This window comes from Felis catus, chromosome D3 (assembly GCF_018350175.1).
Source record: "Felis catus isolate Fca126 chromosome D3, F.catus_Fca126_mat1.0, whole genome shotgun sequence".
In the NCBI taxonomy this organism is placed as follows: Eukaryota; Metazoa; Chordata; class Mammalia; order Carnivora; family Felidae; genus Felis; species Felis catus.
The window spans coordinates 7,926,450-7,944,945 of NC_058379.1; the positions used below are offsets into that span (position 1 = coordinate 7,926,450).

Below are 18,496 nucleotides of genomic sequence, written 5' to 3' on the forward strand. Positions count from 1 at the left end.
ATGACTTGAGAATTACCAGTGTATTGCAAGGTTGTGAGGGTTTGGGCCTAAGTGGGTGGTGACCAGTGAGGTTGGAGATGGGAGGATCTTTGTCAATTACCCCATTGCAAGGTTATTCTGCAGCTGTTTTTGTTAGTTAAAGTAATACCAGACTCCCCTGGCTGCCAGACTGTCAACTTGGATGACAAAGGCCAGCTCACCACAGACAACCACCTTTCTTATTGCTTGGAATTGTGGGGTTGCGTGGAATTACGGGGCTGGAAGAGCCAGCGAGGGGCCATTGTTTTCAGGTGTTTTTTATGTGTATATATATATTTTTCAACATAAAAGAAAGAAATCAATTCTATTGTTCTTTCATTGAAACCCAAATATCATAGGAAAGAAAATGATTGTAAATTAAGAGTACATTATCCAAACATGTATTATCTTTTAAGACCAAAGTTTCTGGAGTCAGGCTGAATCCCATGTGCCATCCATTAACCAGCTGAATGCTCTTGGGGAACGTGATAAAATTCAGTGAGGCAACATGCATAAAGCTTTACTTAGCACAGGCCTTTAAGTGCTCAGTAACCTGGAGCTGTTTTATTATCATTACTATTATTGTTATTATTATTATTATTATTACTATTATTATTTCAGACACCGTGGAATGAAAACAGGCCCATTTAGGGATGAGTGTGAGAGTTTGTGAAACCCATGACCGTGGAACGTTTATACAGCTTTTCTCTCAGGGGGTCATCAGCCCTCACCTCGGAAAACACCTGCTTGTTTAAGCCCCTCCCCCGCCTAGGTGTTGTGCAAAATAGTAAGGTGTAGAGCCCAGACCTCTGGAACTATTGGCTTTTTAATTTATCACCACCACCACCACACCTGCTTCAGAAGAGCCAAAAAGCAGGAAGCCAGTGGGAGGTCTGCAGCCCGGCTCCCTCCCGCCCCAGAGGATGGCCCAGAGCATAGAGAAGGTACCGCACAGACTGAGTGGGACTGGGTGTCTGGCCTCCAGTAGTTGCTCAGGCTCTCCTGTTGGGGGCTGGGTGTAATACTGAGCCGCGTGTTTTGTATTTTTGTTGGGGAGGGAGGGGATAGAGGGTTGACACAAAGGTGAGTGAGACAGGCCTAACCATATACTATGACGACCAACCACGCATACTCCGAGTTCTCTGCCTGCACCACCTCAGGGGAACGGAGGAGGACCGCAAAGGGCCAGAGATCTGAGTTCCAGACATCTGGGCAAACCCTAGACCTGAAAAATGGATAGATTGTCCATGTCAGCTGGAGCTTTTTTTTAGCCTAAAATTAACTTGTGGGCGTTATTCTCTCTCCTAGTTAGGCAGCTCAGTCAGCTTTTAGACTGCCCTTCCAACTAAATAAACTTTTACATTTCCCTGTGCTTAGAACTTGTGAAGTAGTGGAATTCTGCAGACAGAGGACAGGGACAGTGTATTCCAGCAGGAAATGTGACATAAGCCACAAGAGATCGGCCAAAAGTTGTTGAACATTTACTGTGTACCTGGTACCTTCCATGCATTGTGATCCTTGCCACAACCTGGTGAGGTGGAGACTATTATCATCCCATTTCTTAGATGGAGAAACTGAGACTCAGAGAGATGTAGCGACTTGCCCAAATCATGCAGCTAAGAGGCTTTTAGCCACAGTATGCTACGGCAAGTTTGTGCTAGTTGCCTGTCACTGCCATAACAAATTAATTACAAACTTGGTGACTTTTTAAAATGTTTGTTTGTTTGTTTGTTTGTTTGTTTGTTTGTTTTTTAGAGAAAGAGAGAGAGCATGAATAGGGGCAGGGCAGAGAGAGGGAGACAGACAATCCTAGGCAGGCTCTGCGCTGTCAGCACAGAGCTCAGTGTGGGGCTTGAACTCCCGAACCGTGAGATCATGACCTGAGCCCAAATCAAGAGTCGGATGTCTAACCGACTGAGCCGCCCAGGAGCCCCAAACTTGGTGGCTTAGGACAACAGCAATTTCTTCTCTCACAGTCTGGTCTGCATCCTGAGAAGGCTCTAGGGGGGCATTCTTTGCTCTTCCAGCTTCTAGTTGTTCCTGATGTTGCTTGGCTTGTGGCTGCATCCCTGCAGTCCCTGCCTCTGTCTTCCCACAGCCTTCTTCCTTGTGTCTCTGTTCACATCCCCTTCTTCTTTCTCTTATGAAGACACCAGTCATAGGATTTAGGGTGCACCCTAAATCTAGGAATATTTCATCTGGATAGCCTTAAACAATTACATGTGCAAAGAACCTGTTACCCATTCACAGGTACCAGGGATTAGGATTTGAACATACCTATCTGGGAGATATGGTGCACCCCAGTACAGATGGGTTTTTACAGGCGGGCACATGGTGGTTGGCTGGGGCAGAGGCAGAGACCTTGAGAGGCCCAAAGTGCATTGAAATCCAGTTCCTGTGGCAAGCAGAGGACCCCTTAGTCTGCTAGGTTCCTCAGAGCAGCATCGGAGCTGCTCCAGGCCTTGTGACCTTGTTACCTTCCTTTTTACCCATTGATTCTTTCCTGATGCCTGCCTCTGCTTTATTATCATTATTATTAACACCCCACCCTAGGGAATGGTGGGGCCTGAATCTATTGTTAACCAATTAAACTCTCTGAGAGAGTTAGAGTAACAGGGAACAGAGGCCCAGCACATCCGTTGTCTGTGGTCATCTTGTTGGGTCAAAAGCAGGGCAGTTTCCAGCAGAAACAGCCTCTAGTGTCCTGAATCTCCCTCTCTCTCTTTTTTTCTCAAATTTTTAAATGTTTATTTTTGAGAGACAGAGACAGACAGAGTATGAGCAGGAGAAGGGCAGAGAGAGAGACACACAGAATCCAAAGTAGGCTCCAGGCTCTGAGCTGTCAGCACAGAGCCCGATGAGTGGCTCAAACACATGGACATGGAGATCATAACCTGAGCTGAAGTTGGACGCTCAACTGACTGAGCCACCCAGGAGCTTCAATCTTTCTCTTATTTACTTACTTATTTATAGCATGCACAGATGCACAAGTGAGGGGAGAGAGAGAGAGGGGAGAGAGTCCCAAGCAGGCTCCATGCTTAGCACAGAGCCTGATGCAGGGCTCAATCCCACAACCCTGGGATCATGACTTGAGCCGAAATCGAGTTGGGTGCTCAACTGACTGAGCCACCCAGGCACCCCCCAATCTTTCTCTTTTAGAAAGTCTGCCCGAGGCTTTCTAATTGGGAAGGTTTATAGGATGTAACCCAAAGGCCCCTGGGCTGGTATTACCTAGTCTCTGCTTCCTAGAGCCCCAAGGAGTGTATAAATTCTGCAGAGCCCAGGGAAGGCAGTGACAGGAGTTTCTTCAGCACAATTTATTTCTCAGAGAATCTCCAATTTGAATAATCTCCTTTTTCTGTAGCCTGTCACATACTAATGAAAATACTTCTCTGCGGGACAGAACCCCGAGCGCCCCCTGGTGGCCAGTGAGGTCCATGGGGGAACTGCTTCCTACAGTGAGTGTGTGTGAGGTGCCCCACTCTAGGGTACTTGGGGAGGTCTCTATTAATTTTTAATTATTATTTATTGTTACTAACGTATTTTTAGTTATTAATAATACTTACACCTCCAGTAATAGCTTTTTGTAACCAGACAGTCCTCTAAAGCGGCCTCACCTTGTTGTGAGTGATGGACTCCAGCTTGATACTGAAATGATAGGAAATCTTGAGACAGTTCAGAAAGAAACTCCAAGAAAACCAAGGTGAATGGACTTTATTTTCAATCTTACACAGAGTAGCATTTGTATGCTGGTGGCCCTTGGGCTAAACTGGCCCACAGATCTTGTTGGGCTCACAATTGTTTTCGTTTTATTATTATTACTTTTAAATTTTTAATCAGTTGTCAGCATTTAAGTGATTTCAGATAAAACTATGGATCTTTGATTTCTTCTGGAAAATCAAAGATCTGGTGGGGCTTTCATGTCCACAAGAGGTTAGTAGGTTGGAACTGAGTAGCATTTGCCCTCTTTAAACTGGGCCTGTGCCTTCTAGTTTGCATAGACCACACCACTGTCTAGTGCTCTCATTTGTTGATATCTTGCATTTTATCTGCTTGGTTCCTGGAAGCATTTGAGTTTGTCATCCCAGCCTGGAGTTTGCGATTAGGGTAAGGGGGCAGGAAGTCCTGTGGAAGTAATGGGCCCCCTGCTGCAACCATATGGTAAGATAGGTTTATATATATATATATATATATATATATATATATATATATATATATATATATATGATTCCAATATATATTGAATATATAATATATATCCACACATATATTGAAAGGTTTTGCCTAAACACAGAGCATCTTACTTGACAATCTTTTTTTTTTTTTTTTACTTTTTTTGGGGGGGGGTAGGGAAATATTCTTAAAAAACCCCACAGAACTCTGATGTATGGTGTAGCAGGTTGTGAAATTCCTAGGATTATTATTTTTCTTTAAGTTTATTTCTTTATTTTGAGGGAGAGAGTATGCATGTGTGAGGGAGGGGCAGAGGGAGAGAATCCCAGGAAGGCTTACTTGTTGTCAGTGCGGAGCCCAGTGTGGAGCCTGACCCCACAAACCATGAGATCATGACCTGAGCCGAAATCAAGAGTCAGAGGCTCAACTGACTCAGCCACCCAGGCGCCCCTCATAGGATTATTAAGAACCATGAAATGTCAGCGAAACTTTGTGCTTATGCGGGCCCACATTGGGCCTCGTGCCTCTTCTGTGACTGGAGCAAAGTTTGAAAAATGCTTCGTAGAGGGGTTAGTGGCTGAATTAGTTCTTGGTCTTAACTTGCAAGGAATAGGCAAGGATAACTCACTTCTGTATTTGTTAATCGAATGGTAAATATGAGCCCAGATTGTCTCCTAGGCGTCACATTTTTCAATAATGAGGTATAGGTCAGCTGTAGAGGTTGCTGGAATGGTCTCCGGAGTCTTTATTACCACTATTAATGCCTGGGCTTGTAGTTAGATGGACCTGGTCAGTGTCAGGTTCTATCACCTCCCAACTGTGTGACCTTGGGCAAGTCACTTGACTTCTCTGAACTTAAGTTTCTGCTTTTGTGAAATGGGCAAGATCGGCCCTATCCCCCAGAGATTAGTCTGGAGCAAGCACTTAACAAATGCTCCTAGAAATGGTAGCAAAATCATATCTAGCTTCATGGCATAAAATCAACGTTAGATATCACTGTTCTAAGCTGTGGCTTCCTCAAGGTCACACAGTCCAATGTAGAACTTGAACCCAGATCTTCTGACTCTAGAACCAGTGTTGTTGCAGGCATAATAGCAACAGCTTAACTAGCAAAATATTAGGTCCCCTATGTGTACTTTCTAGAACTTCCGAATCCATTCCTTAGGGAGGGACTGCTTTGTCCCATTCTCTCCTCCCCTTTTAAAAAAATTGTGGGGCACCTGGGTGGCTCAGTCAGTTAAGTGCCCAACTTCAGCTCAGGTCATGGTCTCACGCTTTATGGGTTCAAGCCCCACATTCAACAGCATGGAGCCTGCTTTGAATCCTCCATCACCCGCTCTCTCTCTCTTAAAAATGAATAGACACTTAGAAAAAAATAATTAAGACATTTTTAGAAATAAATCAATAATTTTGGTAGGGGCGCCTGGCTGGCTCAGTTGGAAGAGTGGGCAACTCTTGATCTTAAGGTTGTGAGTTCGAGCTCCATGTTGGGTGTAGAGATTAGTTAAATAAAAACAAGACATTGCAAAAAGTTTTAAATTGTGGCAAATTATACATAACATAAAATATACCATTTTAATCATTTTTCAAAGTGTCCAGTTCAGTGGCATTAAGTCCATTCACACTGCTGTAGAGCAGTCACCACTATGCATTAAGCAACACCCTGCTTCTCCCTCCCTCAGCCCCTGGCAACCACCGCTCTATTTTATGCTTGTATGAATTTGACTACTTTAGGCACCTCATGGAAGTAGAATTATGCACTATTTGGCTTTTTGTGTCTGGCTTATTTCACTCAGCAGAATATTGTGGCATGTGTCGCAATTCCTTCCTTTTTTCAGGCTGAATAATATTCCATGGTGTGGATAGACCACATATCATTTATTCATCCATCCCTTGATGGACACTTGGGTTGTTTCCAAGTGTCCTTTGGCTGTTACGAGTAATGCTGCTAGGTTCATGGCCCCCTCTTTTGTTTAAGGATAGGTTGAGTAATACCGTGGTTAGAGCACAGGTTGTAGAGTGGAGGGGTCTCCACCTCTTACTGGTTGAGTGGTCTTGGACTGTTCCTTCACCCCCTACACCCTGGTATTCTCATCTGCAAATGATGGTGGTCTGTCTCCCAGTGCGGTCAAGCAGTTGGATGACCGAGTGGATATGGCATGTTTATTACAGTGCCCAACACAGAGCAAACACTCAATACATCTTATTCTCTCGTACATCCATTCAGCAAAATATGTGGTACCTGCCTCCTGATGTTTCCATTTTACCCCTCACCTAGCCAGTCCCACCTACCCCGAGCAGTGGGTCAAGGCAGAGAAGGGGCAGCAGGAATGACCCACTAGGGTCCATGTAGTAAAGGGTGCAGTGTCTGCGGTCTATTTAATTAAAAACCAAAACTGATCAAAAATTGGTCTGCTTTTTATCATCATTGGGAACTGGCGATTCTAAACAACGTCACTGATGAAATGCTCCTCCCCCCAGGCACGGATCGTTCCCACTGCCCCCAACCTTCCATAGCCTCTTTCATGCCCCTTGTGAGGTCCACATGTGTGTTGAATAATGCTGTGTTCTTGGTTCCCTTCTGTTCTGTTTCTTTTTTCTTTTTAATGTTTATTGATTTTTGAAATGGAGAGAGAGACGGAGCACAAGCGGGGAGGGGCAGAGAGACACCCACACAGAATCCGAAGCAAGCTCCAGGCTTTGAGCTGTCAGCACAGAGCCCAACGCGGAGCTTGAATCCACAAACTGCAAGATCATGACCTAAGCCGAAGCCAGATGCTTAACTGACCGAGCCACTCAGGCGCCCCTTCTTCTTCTTTTTTTAAATTTTTTTAATGTTTATTTATTTTTGAGAGAGAAAGAGAGACAGAGCCAGAGTGCATTAGGGGCAGAGGGAGAGGGAGACGCAGAACCTGAAGCAGGCTCCAGGTTCTGAAGCGTCAGCATAGAGTCCAACGCGGGGCTTGAACTCACAGACCAAGATATCATGACCTGAGCCAAAGTCATATGCTTAACTGACTGAGCCATGCAGGTGCCCTGTATTTTTTTTTTTTAAGATTTTATTTTTAAGTAATCCCTACACCCAGCATGGTGCTCGAACTTACAACCCCAAGATCAAGAGTTTCACGCTCTGCTGGCAGCCAGCCAGGTGTCCCTGTTGTATTTCTTTTTAAATACTCTGCATACATGTTAGAAAGCTTGGCAGCCTAATTATCCTGTTTTCCTTTACGGTAGCTGTTACTACTGTCTGGCATTTTAAAGATTGCTTTTTATGATAGGACTTTATGTTTCAGAATGGCGTCAGATTGACAGAAAAACTCAGCAGGTAGTATAGAGAGTTTCCGTTTACTAGACCCCCCCCCCCCCCCCCCCCGACCATCCCATCCAGTTTCCTCTGTTATTAACATGGTACGTCTGCAGAGTACATTGGTTACAATTAAAACCAGTATCTGTACATTATTCCTAACTAAAGTCTATAGTTTATTCACATTTCCTCAATTTTTACCAAATGTCCTTTATTTCAGGATCCCACCCAGGATACCTCTATCTTTGTAACTGTCATGTCTCAGGCTCCTCTCAGCTGTGACGATTTCTCAGATTTTGGGGGGCTTTTTTTTTGTTGACCTTGACAGATGTGAGGAGTGCTGGTCAGGGATTGAGTAGAAAGTCCCTCTTTGGGGATTTGTAGCTTCATTTATTTATTTTTTAAGTTATTTACTGGAGGGTTACTGTAAGTCATTGTGCAAGGCTAGGAATATAACAGTGAAACAAAACATTTATAAACAGCATTTATAGGGGCGCCTGGGTGGCTCAGTCGGTTAAGTGTTTGACTTCGGCTCAGGTCATGATCTCACGGTTCGTGGGTTTGAGCCCTGCATCAGGCTCTGTGCTGACAGCTCAGAGCCTGGAGCCTGCTTTGGATTCTGTGTCTCCCTCGCTCTCTGCCCCTCCCCCACCCGCACTCTGTCTCTGTCTCTCAAAAAAATGAATAAACATTAAAAAATTAAAAAAAACCCAGCATTTATAAATCAGTGACATTGACGCTGGGCTTGGAGAAGGCTGCAGGGGCTGAGAATTGAACCCAGGCAGCCCCGAGTCTGACCCTTGATCACTGTCCTGTTTGCCACCTCCCATGGGCAGAGGAGGTGGATTTGGGATGTTAGGTAAATTTTGAAAAATCTGGCAACCAAAGGCACACGAGGAAAACTAAGACAGTAGATGGAATAAATTACAAGTGAGTTGGATTCATTTCCAGTGGGTAGATGAGGAAAGTGAGTTAAAATACTCTTTGCCTACATTTCTCTTTGGAGCTCTTCTGTTCTTTTTAAGTTCTCCTGTGCAACTTTCTCTGCTTTTAAATGTCCCTGCAGGAATGCTTTTGCACAACACAAAAATTAATGGTCAAGGTCGGAAGAGGCCAGTGACAGATCTGTGTCTGTCCCTAAAGGCTAATGGTGCATTGCGGATGCAACTAAAAAACCCATGTGTGGAGTGGTCTTGGGCCGGGAAGTCTGGACCCAGAAAGTGAGTTCAGGGGCTCTGCCCTCCTGGTCTGGGGCAGCGTCCGAGGCCTTTGAATCTTTCTGAGCCTTGATTGCTGTGCCTATAAGTTAGGGATAATTCAGTGGAGTAGCATCTTGCACCTGGATGAGGTTCTCAAATCAGTCACCACCTAAGGCCGAAATCTGGTAGAGTCAGAATTACCTTTGAAAAGCCTTCAGATGACATACAAAGATGTGAACACAGCGTGCCATGTGGGAGACCCTTGCCCAGCCTGGATGTATGTCTATCACAGCCCACTTTTCTGCTGGCATTTGTAGCCATATGACTCCATCCTTGGTCAAACCAGATTAAGTATCTACCAGTGTTTATGAAGCCCATGTTGTAATAAACAGTGACATGTCTTTTCACACGGGGAATAGAATACGCATGACTTAATGGCTGAGTCAGGTCTCACAGGTGTCAAGACCTTGTGGTTAGTGTTGTTTTTTTGTTTCTCTGCATCCATAGTTGAGTTTTTGTACATTGGAGTATTTTAGTGCACTGCCCAGCCCACTCCCGGGGTACTTGGTAAGGATTAAATGAGGTTGTGTGTGAGTCCCTGGTGCTGGAGATAAATATTTGGCACATTATAAATATGATCAGTGAGTGATACTTTCATGGAAGTCATAGGGAGGTGAGTGATTTACTCTTTAAACATTTTTTGGAAAGGAGGATGTTGTGTGTCTTGTGGTCTCTGACGGACCCTGGTGACTTGGTTTCTACTGAGTGTGTGGGTGGTGGGTGACTGCAGAGGCCTATCAGTCTTTCACTGGGTTAGGTCCAGTCTTAGCCCCCTTCAGAGACCTTCCCTCTACTCTGGGCTAATATGGCTCCTTTGTTTGGCCACAGAATGTCCTGAAGGAGCATGCAGACGACGACCCCAGTCTGGCCGTCACTGGGGTCCCTGTAGTCACTTGGCCAAAGAAGACTCCAAAGGTAAGACGCAGATCGCCCGCAGCTGAGGGACCATTTCCGCTGCCTTTCACATCTCCTGTAAGATGAGTGTGGGCAACTTTTCAGTGGGGACTCCCGGCCTAGGGCACCCCAGTTAAGATGAATGTTTTTGGTGATTTGTCTATTGCAAATTTTTGTTTTTTGAAAGGAATCATTTTCCCTAGCTGTGGAAACTGCAGGCAGTGGTGGCCACCTGGTGGCCACTCAGAAAACTGTGGGGAAATGATGGCTCACTTATCCCCTTCTTTAGGTGACTTCTTTCCCTTCCTCCCTCCCTCCCTCCCTCCCTCCCTCCCTCCCTCCCTCCCTTCCTTCCTTCCTTCCTTCCTTCCTTCCTTCCTTCCTTCCTTCCTTCTTTTTTTCCTCCAGTTGCTTCAAGGACTCTTTCCTCTCTTTTGAAAGTAACTTTTTTTTCTCTTTGTAAACCTGATTGATGCTCACCATGAAAAAGTCTATTCAAATAGGAAGGGACCAAGACCCTAGGGAGAATGACAGTAATGTCACTGAGGGCTTACCAGGAGCAGGTTGCTTTGCCTCATCCCCTGCATCCCCTTATCTTCTTTAGATTCCCAGCAGCCTTGTGGGACAGACACTTGTGACTCTCATTTTACAGATGAGGAAACTGAGGTTTAGAAAGGTAAGGTCACTTGTGAGGGCACCTGGCAGAGCCGAGGGCAAGGCGATCGGTCTGACAGCAGAGACTAGACTGTTAACCAGTGTCTACCTCAAAGTCCATTCTGCAGAGAAAACCAGTAACATTTTGGTGTGTCTTCTTCCAAAGTCTGTGCTGGGGTAGGACACGTGTGTATCAGCCCATCTGCTGACACTCAGCTCACCACTTTCTTGAGCAGGTTATAGATGCTCCCTGGGCCCTTACTTTCCTCATCTGTAAAAAGGGTTATACCAGCACCTACTCAAATGGTTGTTGTGACGACTAGATGAGATAATGCATTGTTGAATTTGTTTCTGGTTAACTATTAAAAAAAAAAAAGGAATGATGTATGCAAAGTTCTTAGGACAAGGAGTGACCAGTGGTTAGTGCTCTTTAAATGTCAGTTGTGACTTCAGCAGCCTCTTTGTTGATGTGTATTTTGCCAATTTCTGGGTTTTTTTTTTTTTTTTGGTCTTATAAGAAACATTTAGAGGAATATTCTAGATCTGTGTTGTCCAAAATGGTAGCTGCTAGCTGTATGGCTATTGAACACTTGAAATATGACAAGCTCAAATTGAGATGTGTCAGAAGTATAAAATACACAACAGATTTCAAAGACTTAGTGCAAAAAAGAACACTGTAAAATTACTCATTAATTTGTTTTTTATATTGATTGCATGTTGAAATTAGGGTTGCCAGATTTTAGAAAGGATCCCCATTTAAATTTGAATTTCAGGTAAACAACAAATAAAACTTTAAGTGTAAATATAGCCCACATATCACATATACTTACACTAAAAAAGATTATTCATTGTTCATCTGAAATTTAACTGGGTGTACTGTATTTTTATTTGTTAAATCTGGCAACTCTAGTTGAAATGATAATATTTTGAATATATGGATTATTAATGTTAATTTCACCTTTTTCTTTTTGCCTCTTTAAATGTGGTTACGAAAAGTATATAAAAGTATATGTGTGGCTCACTTTACATTTCTATTGGTCAGTGATGTTCTTAGGTCATTCTTTCCACTTTTGTTTGATTATCTCCTTAGGGTATATTCCTAAATGTAGAATTGCTGGGGAAGATGGCCCCTATTACTTGTAGGTATTGAATTCTAATTCTCTTTGAAGCTTAGTGGGAATTTAGGTGGCAGTAGAAATGAAAAAGGATTCACTTTCATAGCTTCTGCCATTAGTTTCCCGATCCATGGAAGTGAGTGGGGCTTTAATGTTCACTTTCCCCTACATGGGCAATAAACACAACCACCATTGCTCAGACCGCAAACTGTACCTGCAAACATAGCGCCTTGCAACAACCTAGCCGGGCCCCACGGCTGCTCTGAACTTGAAGAGGAAATGGTGGCTTTGCCTCACTGCCTGCTCCCCTCCCAGCTAAGGAATTGCTTTGGGGGAGGGATTGGGGTTTAAAGAACATGGGCTTTGAAAAAACAAACTTGCCACGACCCATTGTAATCTCAGAATTAATGGAGGGGTCCAAACGAACTTCTCTGGGGGAAAGCACTTCAGGATTACTGATGTGTCCTGTCCTTTGTGCCTCAGACCCTCAGTTTACTCCTGAGAGGCTTATAGGCATTAAAAAAAAAAAAAAAAAAATCAACCCTCTGCCCTTTTGCTCCAAAGGGCTTGAAACAGGAAGCAGGCTTCTGGGGGGAGTAGCCCTTATCTAAGATTTTTGTGGAGGGTTGGTGTATAAGCACGGGTCTATACACAAGGTCACGTGGCTAATATCAAATCTGGGGGTGGGGGAGAGACTGAAGCCCTTCGGCTGGTTAGAGAGTGAAGAGAGAACATTCGAGATTTAACAATACTAAACCAAACAATACTTTGGGGGTACCAGTCTTTTTTTTTTTTAAACACCTTATAATGAAACAGATACAACTTGCTTACCATACAGTTCTCCCGCTAAAAGTGTACAACTCACATTTTAGTATAATTGGGATATTCAGAGAGTTGGACAGCTATCTCCACAGTCTAATTTTAGAACATTTTCATGCCCTCTGAAAGAAAGCCCATCAGCAACCAGTCCCCAACCCCTAAATCTTCCCCTCCCACAGCCCCTGACAACCACTAATCTGCTTTCTGTCTCTATGCATTTGCCCGTTCTGGACATGTAAATGGAATTATCCAATACTTGACCTTTTGTGACTAGCTTTTTCACTTAGTATAATATTTTTAAGCTTCACCCACATAGTGGCATCTGTCAGTATTTCATTCCTTTTTATGGCTGAATAATATTCCATTGTGTTTGTAGACCATACTTTGTTCATCCCTTGTCCAGTTGCTGGACCTTTGGGCTGTCCCTATCTTTTGGCTATTGTGAATAATGATGCCCTGAACATTCGTGCACAAGTTTTTGTGTGGATACATGTTTTCATATCTCTTGGGTAGATGCCTAGGAGTGGAGTTGACTGGTCACATGGTAACTCTGTGTTTAACTTTTTGAAGAATGGCTAGACTGTTTTCCAGAGTGACTACACCCTTTTACACTCCCACTGGCAATGTATGAGAGTTTCAATTTAACCCACATCTTCGCCAGCACTTATGATCCGTCTTTTATATTTAAAAAAAAAATTTAAAAAAAATTTTTTTTTCAACGTTTATTTATTTTTGGGACAGAGAGAGACAGAGCATGAACGTGAGAGGGGCAGAGAGAGAGAGGGAGACACAGAATCGGAAACAGGCTCCAGGCTCTTTGCCATCATCAGCCCAGAGCCCGACGCGGGGCTCGAACTCCCAGACCGCGAGATCGTGACCTGGCTGAAGTCGGACGCTTAACCGACTGCGCCACCCAGGCGCCCCTAAAAAATTTTTTTTAATGTTTATTTTTGAGAGAGAGAGACAGACTGCGAGCGGGGGGAGGGGCAGAGAGAGAGAGAGAGAAAGACACAGAATCAAGCAGGCTCCAGGCTCCGAGATGTCTCCACAGAGCCCAACACAGAACTCAAACCCACGAACCTCGAGATCATGACCTGATCGGAAGTTGGATGCTCAACAGACTGAGCCATCCAGGCGCCCTTATCCATCTTTTTGATTAGAGCCATACTAGTACTGTCTCTTTCGTTTTCATTCAGCTTATGGTTTCTACAACTCATTTGAGGTTTATTGTGTGAGTTTGCAAGGGCTGCAGAAACTGTGTGCGTGGCTTAGAGGACAGACGTTCATTTTCTCACAGTTCTGGAGGCCAGAAGTCCGTTGGCAGGACGCATTTCTTCTGGGGACTCTCTCCTGGGCTTGTCGATAGCTGTTGTCTCTCTGTGTTATCACGTGGTCTGCCCTCTGTGTGTGCCTGTGTCCTAATCTCTTCTTATAAGGACGTCAGTCTTGCTGAATTGGGACCCACCCGAATGACCCCATTTTAACTTAGTTACTTCCTGAAAGACTTTATCTCCAGGTAGTCACATTCTGAGGCACTGGGGTTAGGGCTTCAACATAAGAATTTGGGGGGCAGGGGGGACACAATTCAACCTGTAGCATTTATCATACATTATTTCAGAGCTACAAAAAAATATGTAAGTAATATAATAATGAACTCCATGGCCCCCACTCAGCTCTAGAAATAAATTATTGCCAGTACAGCCCCAACCCCCTGTAGTTTCCTACACAATGTATGGACCAATCTTTAGAGGTCTTTTTTACATCTTGTTTAATCCTTACAACGAGGCTGGGAGGTGTGGATAGTGTTATCTCTGTGCGTGCAGTTGAAACCGGGGTCTCAGAGAGGGATGCCGGTATGCCTTGGGCCACACAGCTTGTGAATGGAGAGGCGTTAGTGCCCAGATCTGAGGAACTCGTGCAGTGTGGTGGAGAGGCGGGGGCGGGGAAGCCCGCTGCCCTGTGTATGCATTTCCTGGCTGGTGGGGTTAAAAAGTTCACAGGAAAAGGAGAAGTAACTGAACGACTGACTGCCTGGGCCGCCCGGGGTCTGTCCGTTCCCAGGTTTGCAGTCCGCTTGCTCCCAATTTGATGCAGGTTGGGTTGAAAGATCAAGGGTGTTCGTTGAGGCTGTCAGGATGCGAGGTAGGGAGCGGTATTGGGTCTGGGTCAGGTTACTTAACAAGTAATTAATGCTAAATGATGATTAGCAAGAAATGCTTTGATCTCCCACCTTGTCTCCTGGAGAACAAAGTCCCTTTCTGGAACTGATTAGGTGCTGTGAGGTCATTTCTGATGTCGTGTCTTTCAAATCAAAGATGCTACTGAATCACCATCCGTCACCATTCCCCCGATTGGCTGTTCCCACCAGCGGTGATGGATTTGTTTTGATCCGTCTACACTCTGGCTGCTCCCTTTTATGACCAGGTGGCAGGATTTTGGGGGCCTGTCTGTGACCTTGGAACCAAGCCAGGAGAACTGAGCTTCTTTGAGGCTTGACCTCTGACCTCAGTCTTATTAGCAAGTTGACCTTCGGCTCACCAGCCAGACACTTCTACCCAGCTAGCTTGCCGGTGCTTTCACATGGAGGGAAACTGAGGAAGGAGGGGAGACTGAGCCACAGCTGTCTGCATCTTAACCCATCAGCTTGAGTGGCCAAACTGGGCTGCCACATGAATTTCAATTATTGACAGTTTTTCTGGAGTTAGGAGCAGACAGGCTGGAGTGTGTATGCACAAGTACCCTGACAGGGGACGTGGGACAGCCCTTTTCAGTTATTGGATTGGCTTCCTTATGGGGACGTTACAGGGCCACGCAGGAACCACGGCAGGAAGTGACACACACACACACCTGATGTCTGTGTTACTCTTGGTTCCCCTTTGTTTCTCTTCCCCTTCCTCTGCAGTTGGTCATTTAGATCTGGGAGGCTTGATAAGTGTGGGGTCCCTCTGGTGTGACACATAGCCCTTACCTGAAAGAGAGGCACATAATTCAATAAAAAGAGGTCCCGTGTACTTCCTGTTCTTTTTCTGCCCTGCTGTCGATTCCTGTCACCCCCGGAGTAATTAAATTGATGACGAGGAGAAGGAGGATGACGATAATGCCTGCCTTTTATTGTTGCCTACTCGGGGCCAGGTAGTTTCCCAGAAAGGCATTGCGGTCTAATGAGAGCCAGTCTTCAGGCTGCTGGCATCAGCTTTACTTGGGGAACTTGTAAAAAAAAAAAAAATACAGCTTCCTGGGCCTGGTCTGGGACATTGAGATTTAGTAGGTTTGCGGTGGGGCCTGGGAGGTCTACACTTTCTTGACACTTTGCAGGCAATTCTCATGCGTGACTAGGGTGGGCTCTGGGGTCAGATGCATCTGGGAATTGAACCCAGGCTTTGCCACCAACTGTGTGGTTGTAGGCAAGTCTGAGCCTCAGTTTACTCATCTGTAAAAAGGGCTAATAGTGCCTTTCCTGTAGAGTTGCTGTGAGATGCCGTCTGTAAAATACCTCGACAGTAGGCTATCAGTCAGTGATAGTTAATGTGATTTTTTTGCAATTATGGCTTATAAGTAATTGACAACCCTGAATTTGCCTTCCAGAAGGCTGGTGATGGTCTCTATGGAAATAGTGGATATGGAAGGAATGGCAGGGAGCAGGGGAAGGGGGTGAAGAGTTTAGAGACATTTCCCATCCTTCAGTTACCATTGGCTGGTGCAAACACTTAATCTCAAGCAAAGACCCTAGTGACTTCATTCTCCCCTAAGTAGTCATGGCTTTTCTGAAATGGCCGGCATACCCTTACGGGGGAGCTGGTTTAAAAAAGTGGTTCTCCTCCTTTATCCCTCCCTCACTCCCCCGAAAGGAGAAGTCCCGGGTGCTGTGGGTGACTGTTGCCTTAGACTGTGCCCCTGAGGGTTTGAGGCTGTTGAGGCCACAGGCTTTGCTTCTGGGTCAGGGTAGGAGGCGAGGGTGCCCAGTCTTTCCAGCTTCCTGAGAGCAGACTCCAAGAGCCGGTGGGTGTAATGCTCACGGGCCCGGAGGAAGCCGGCAGTGAAAGAGCCCTGGCACCAGGAGAGCAGAGAAAGGCAAGAGAAACCAGTGGATGGTGGGTAGGCTGCAGCGAGGGGAAGCAAATGGAAAACAATCGGGGGCCCCTCGTCTGGAATCCCCAGGGTTTTCCTCAGTGACAGCTGAGTCATCTGTGAAGTCCAGCAGGTTCCCAGGAGTGCAGCAGAAACCTGTGATGAAAGAGTACCCACAAAAATAGCCTGCTTATTCTGGAGAGTGTTGCACACAACATCAACAAGTAGAAAAATCCAGTTGGAAGAAAATCATCGGTGGTGAACGGAGAAGCTGGGGCTCAGGTCTCTGGACCAGTTTTTGTGAGCTCCGGTTCCAAATCCGTTTGTGGCTGAACTCACATGGTTTTGCGAGCCGGATGACAGGGATTTCATCAGAACCCTCCCTTTTTGGTGGAGTGAACCGAAGCCGGAGGGTAGAAGCTTCTAGAGCACACCACATGAGACCTAGGCAGGACAGAACTGTGGCTTTGCCTGCTGGCTTTTTGTAGGTAAGCGTCCTGTCTTCTCCCTGTGTCTTCACATTGTCCCCCCTCTGTACGTGTCTGTGTCCAAATTTCCTCCTTCTATAAGGACACCAGTCATACTGAATTAGGGCCCTAATAGCTTGATTTTAACTAAATCACCTCTGTAAAGACTCGATGTCATATTCTGACACATTAGCGTGGGTAAGACTTCACTATATGAATTTTGGGGCAGGTAAGATTCAGCCTATAGGGGCACCTGGGTGGCTCAGTCGGTTAAGCACCAGACTTTGGCTCAGGTCATGATCTCACGGTTTGTGGGTTCAAGCCCCAGGTCAGGCTCTGTGCTGGCAACTCAGAGCCTGGAGCCTGCTTCGGTTTCTGTGTCTCCCTCTCTTTCTCTGCCCCTCCCCTGCTCACACGCTGTCTCTCTCTCTCAACAATAAATAAACATTAAAAAAAAAAAAGATTCAGCCTATAAACTTGTCAAGCCTTCCATCTTTAAATCATCTCCCAAATCCTTGACCCGGTCCCAAGTGCCCAAGTCTTCACTTGTGTTTCTGCCATGGAATCTCACGATTTTCTCTCATCTCCTCAACATTGCAGGGGAACTGAATTACTCCATATTTTCCATTTAGTTGCCTTGGTCTTTGCTCACACTCTTCCCCTTCTGGAAATGCCCTTCTTATTTCCCCATGTACAAAATTTCCACCTCTAAGCCCAGCCAAACTTCTTCACCAGGAAGCTTCCTGGGCTGGATGTTTTCTATTTGTACCTTCAGAGCCCCTCTCCAGCCTTCTCCCACCTGCTCCAAAAGTGGGCTCCGTCAAAGGGCTTTCTTGCCTTCTCTGGCTTCTGGTTGGGCTCAGCCAATGGGAAGTACCAGCATGAGATGGAAATGTGGGAGGAGAAAGAGGCTGGGGTGTTTATTCCCCCAGCTTCCTCCCCATGGGATCATTGAAGGTTGGCTGTTTCCTTCTTTTGAAGGCCACGATTCCTGTTTTGTGGCCTTCTCCAACTTTTTTCTCTGCATTTCCAGTCCAGTAACTGTTCCCTCTCATAGCCCATCAGCCAAATGGAGGTAATGTCTCATGGCCGTTGCTAGGCTTGAGGTGCAACACTGTGCCTTGTAGATTTCCCTAACCCTACTTACCCTCTGCAAACCGAGTCTCTGTTAAACTCTCCCACATGACCTGGTATGAGGGTGCCAGGGTATACCATCCATTTCCTGCCAAGATCCTGACGGCTGTACTTCCCCAGTCTCTCTTTCCACTGGACGTCTATATTCTACTCTGCATTTTATGGCTTTCACCAGCTTCCTGAGACTGGAGCTCATCTTATTAATTTTTTCCTTCTCCATTTTTATCCTGTCATGCACGATTTCTCCCAGATAGCAAGGACCCAGGAAATGTCTGTTGAGTAAATGAACTCGATCACAGGTTTTCGCAGCATTTCTAAAAGATGAAATTGGACTCCATCCGTTTCAGGCTCTTGGCTGTCTTTCTTCTACCTATGTCTCTTTGGTGAGAATGTGGATCTCTCCTTACTGCAACTTTTATGTCCCAGCCCCAGCCAACTGTGAAAGAATGCTAAATGGAATGTTCATTGCTCATGGGTACTTTTGGACCCTTTTTTTGTCCCTCAGATTTAAACAACCTTCTTTATCCCACTGGACTTAGAAATCACCTGGAATTTCTCAGCCATCGTCTGTGTCATTTTAGAACTGCTTTA

At 45.4% G+C, this 18,496-nt stretch overlaps 1 protein-coding gene across 12 annotated transcripts in view; it reads left to right on the plus strand.

Annotated features, from left to right (window-relative positions):
• The window catches only part of KDM2B (lysine demethylase 2B), a 153,436-nt gene that overhangs the window by 95,331 nt on the left and 39,609 nt on the right, over positions 1-18,496 (plus strand). For all 12 annotated transcript variants that reach the window (XM_045041766.1, XM_045041763.1, XM_045041759.1 and 9 more), the window contains one exon: positions 9,583-9,669. In XM_045041766.1, coding sequence (XP_044897701.1) covers positions 9,583-9,669 — 87 coding nt within the window. The remainder of the gene's footprint in view (positions 1-9,582; positions 9,670-18,496) is intronic.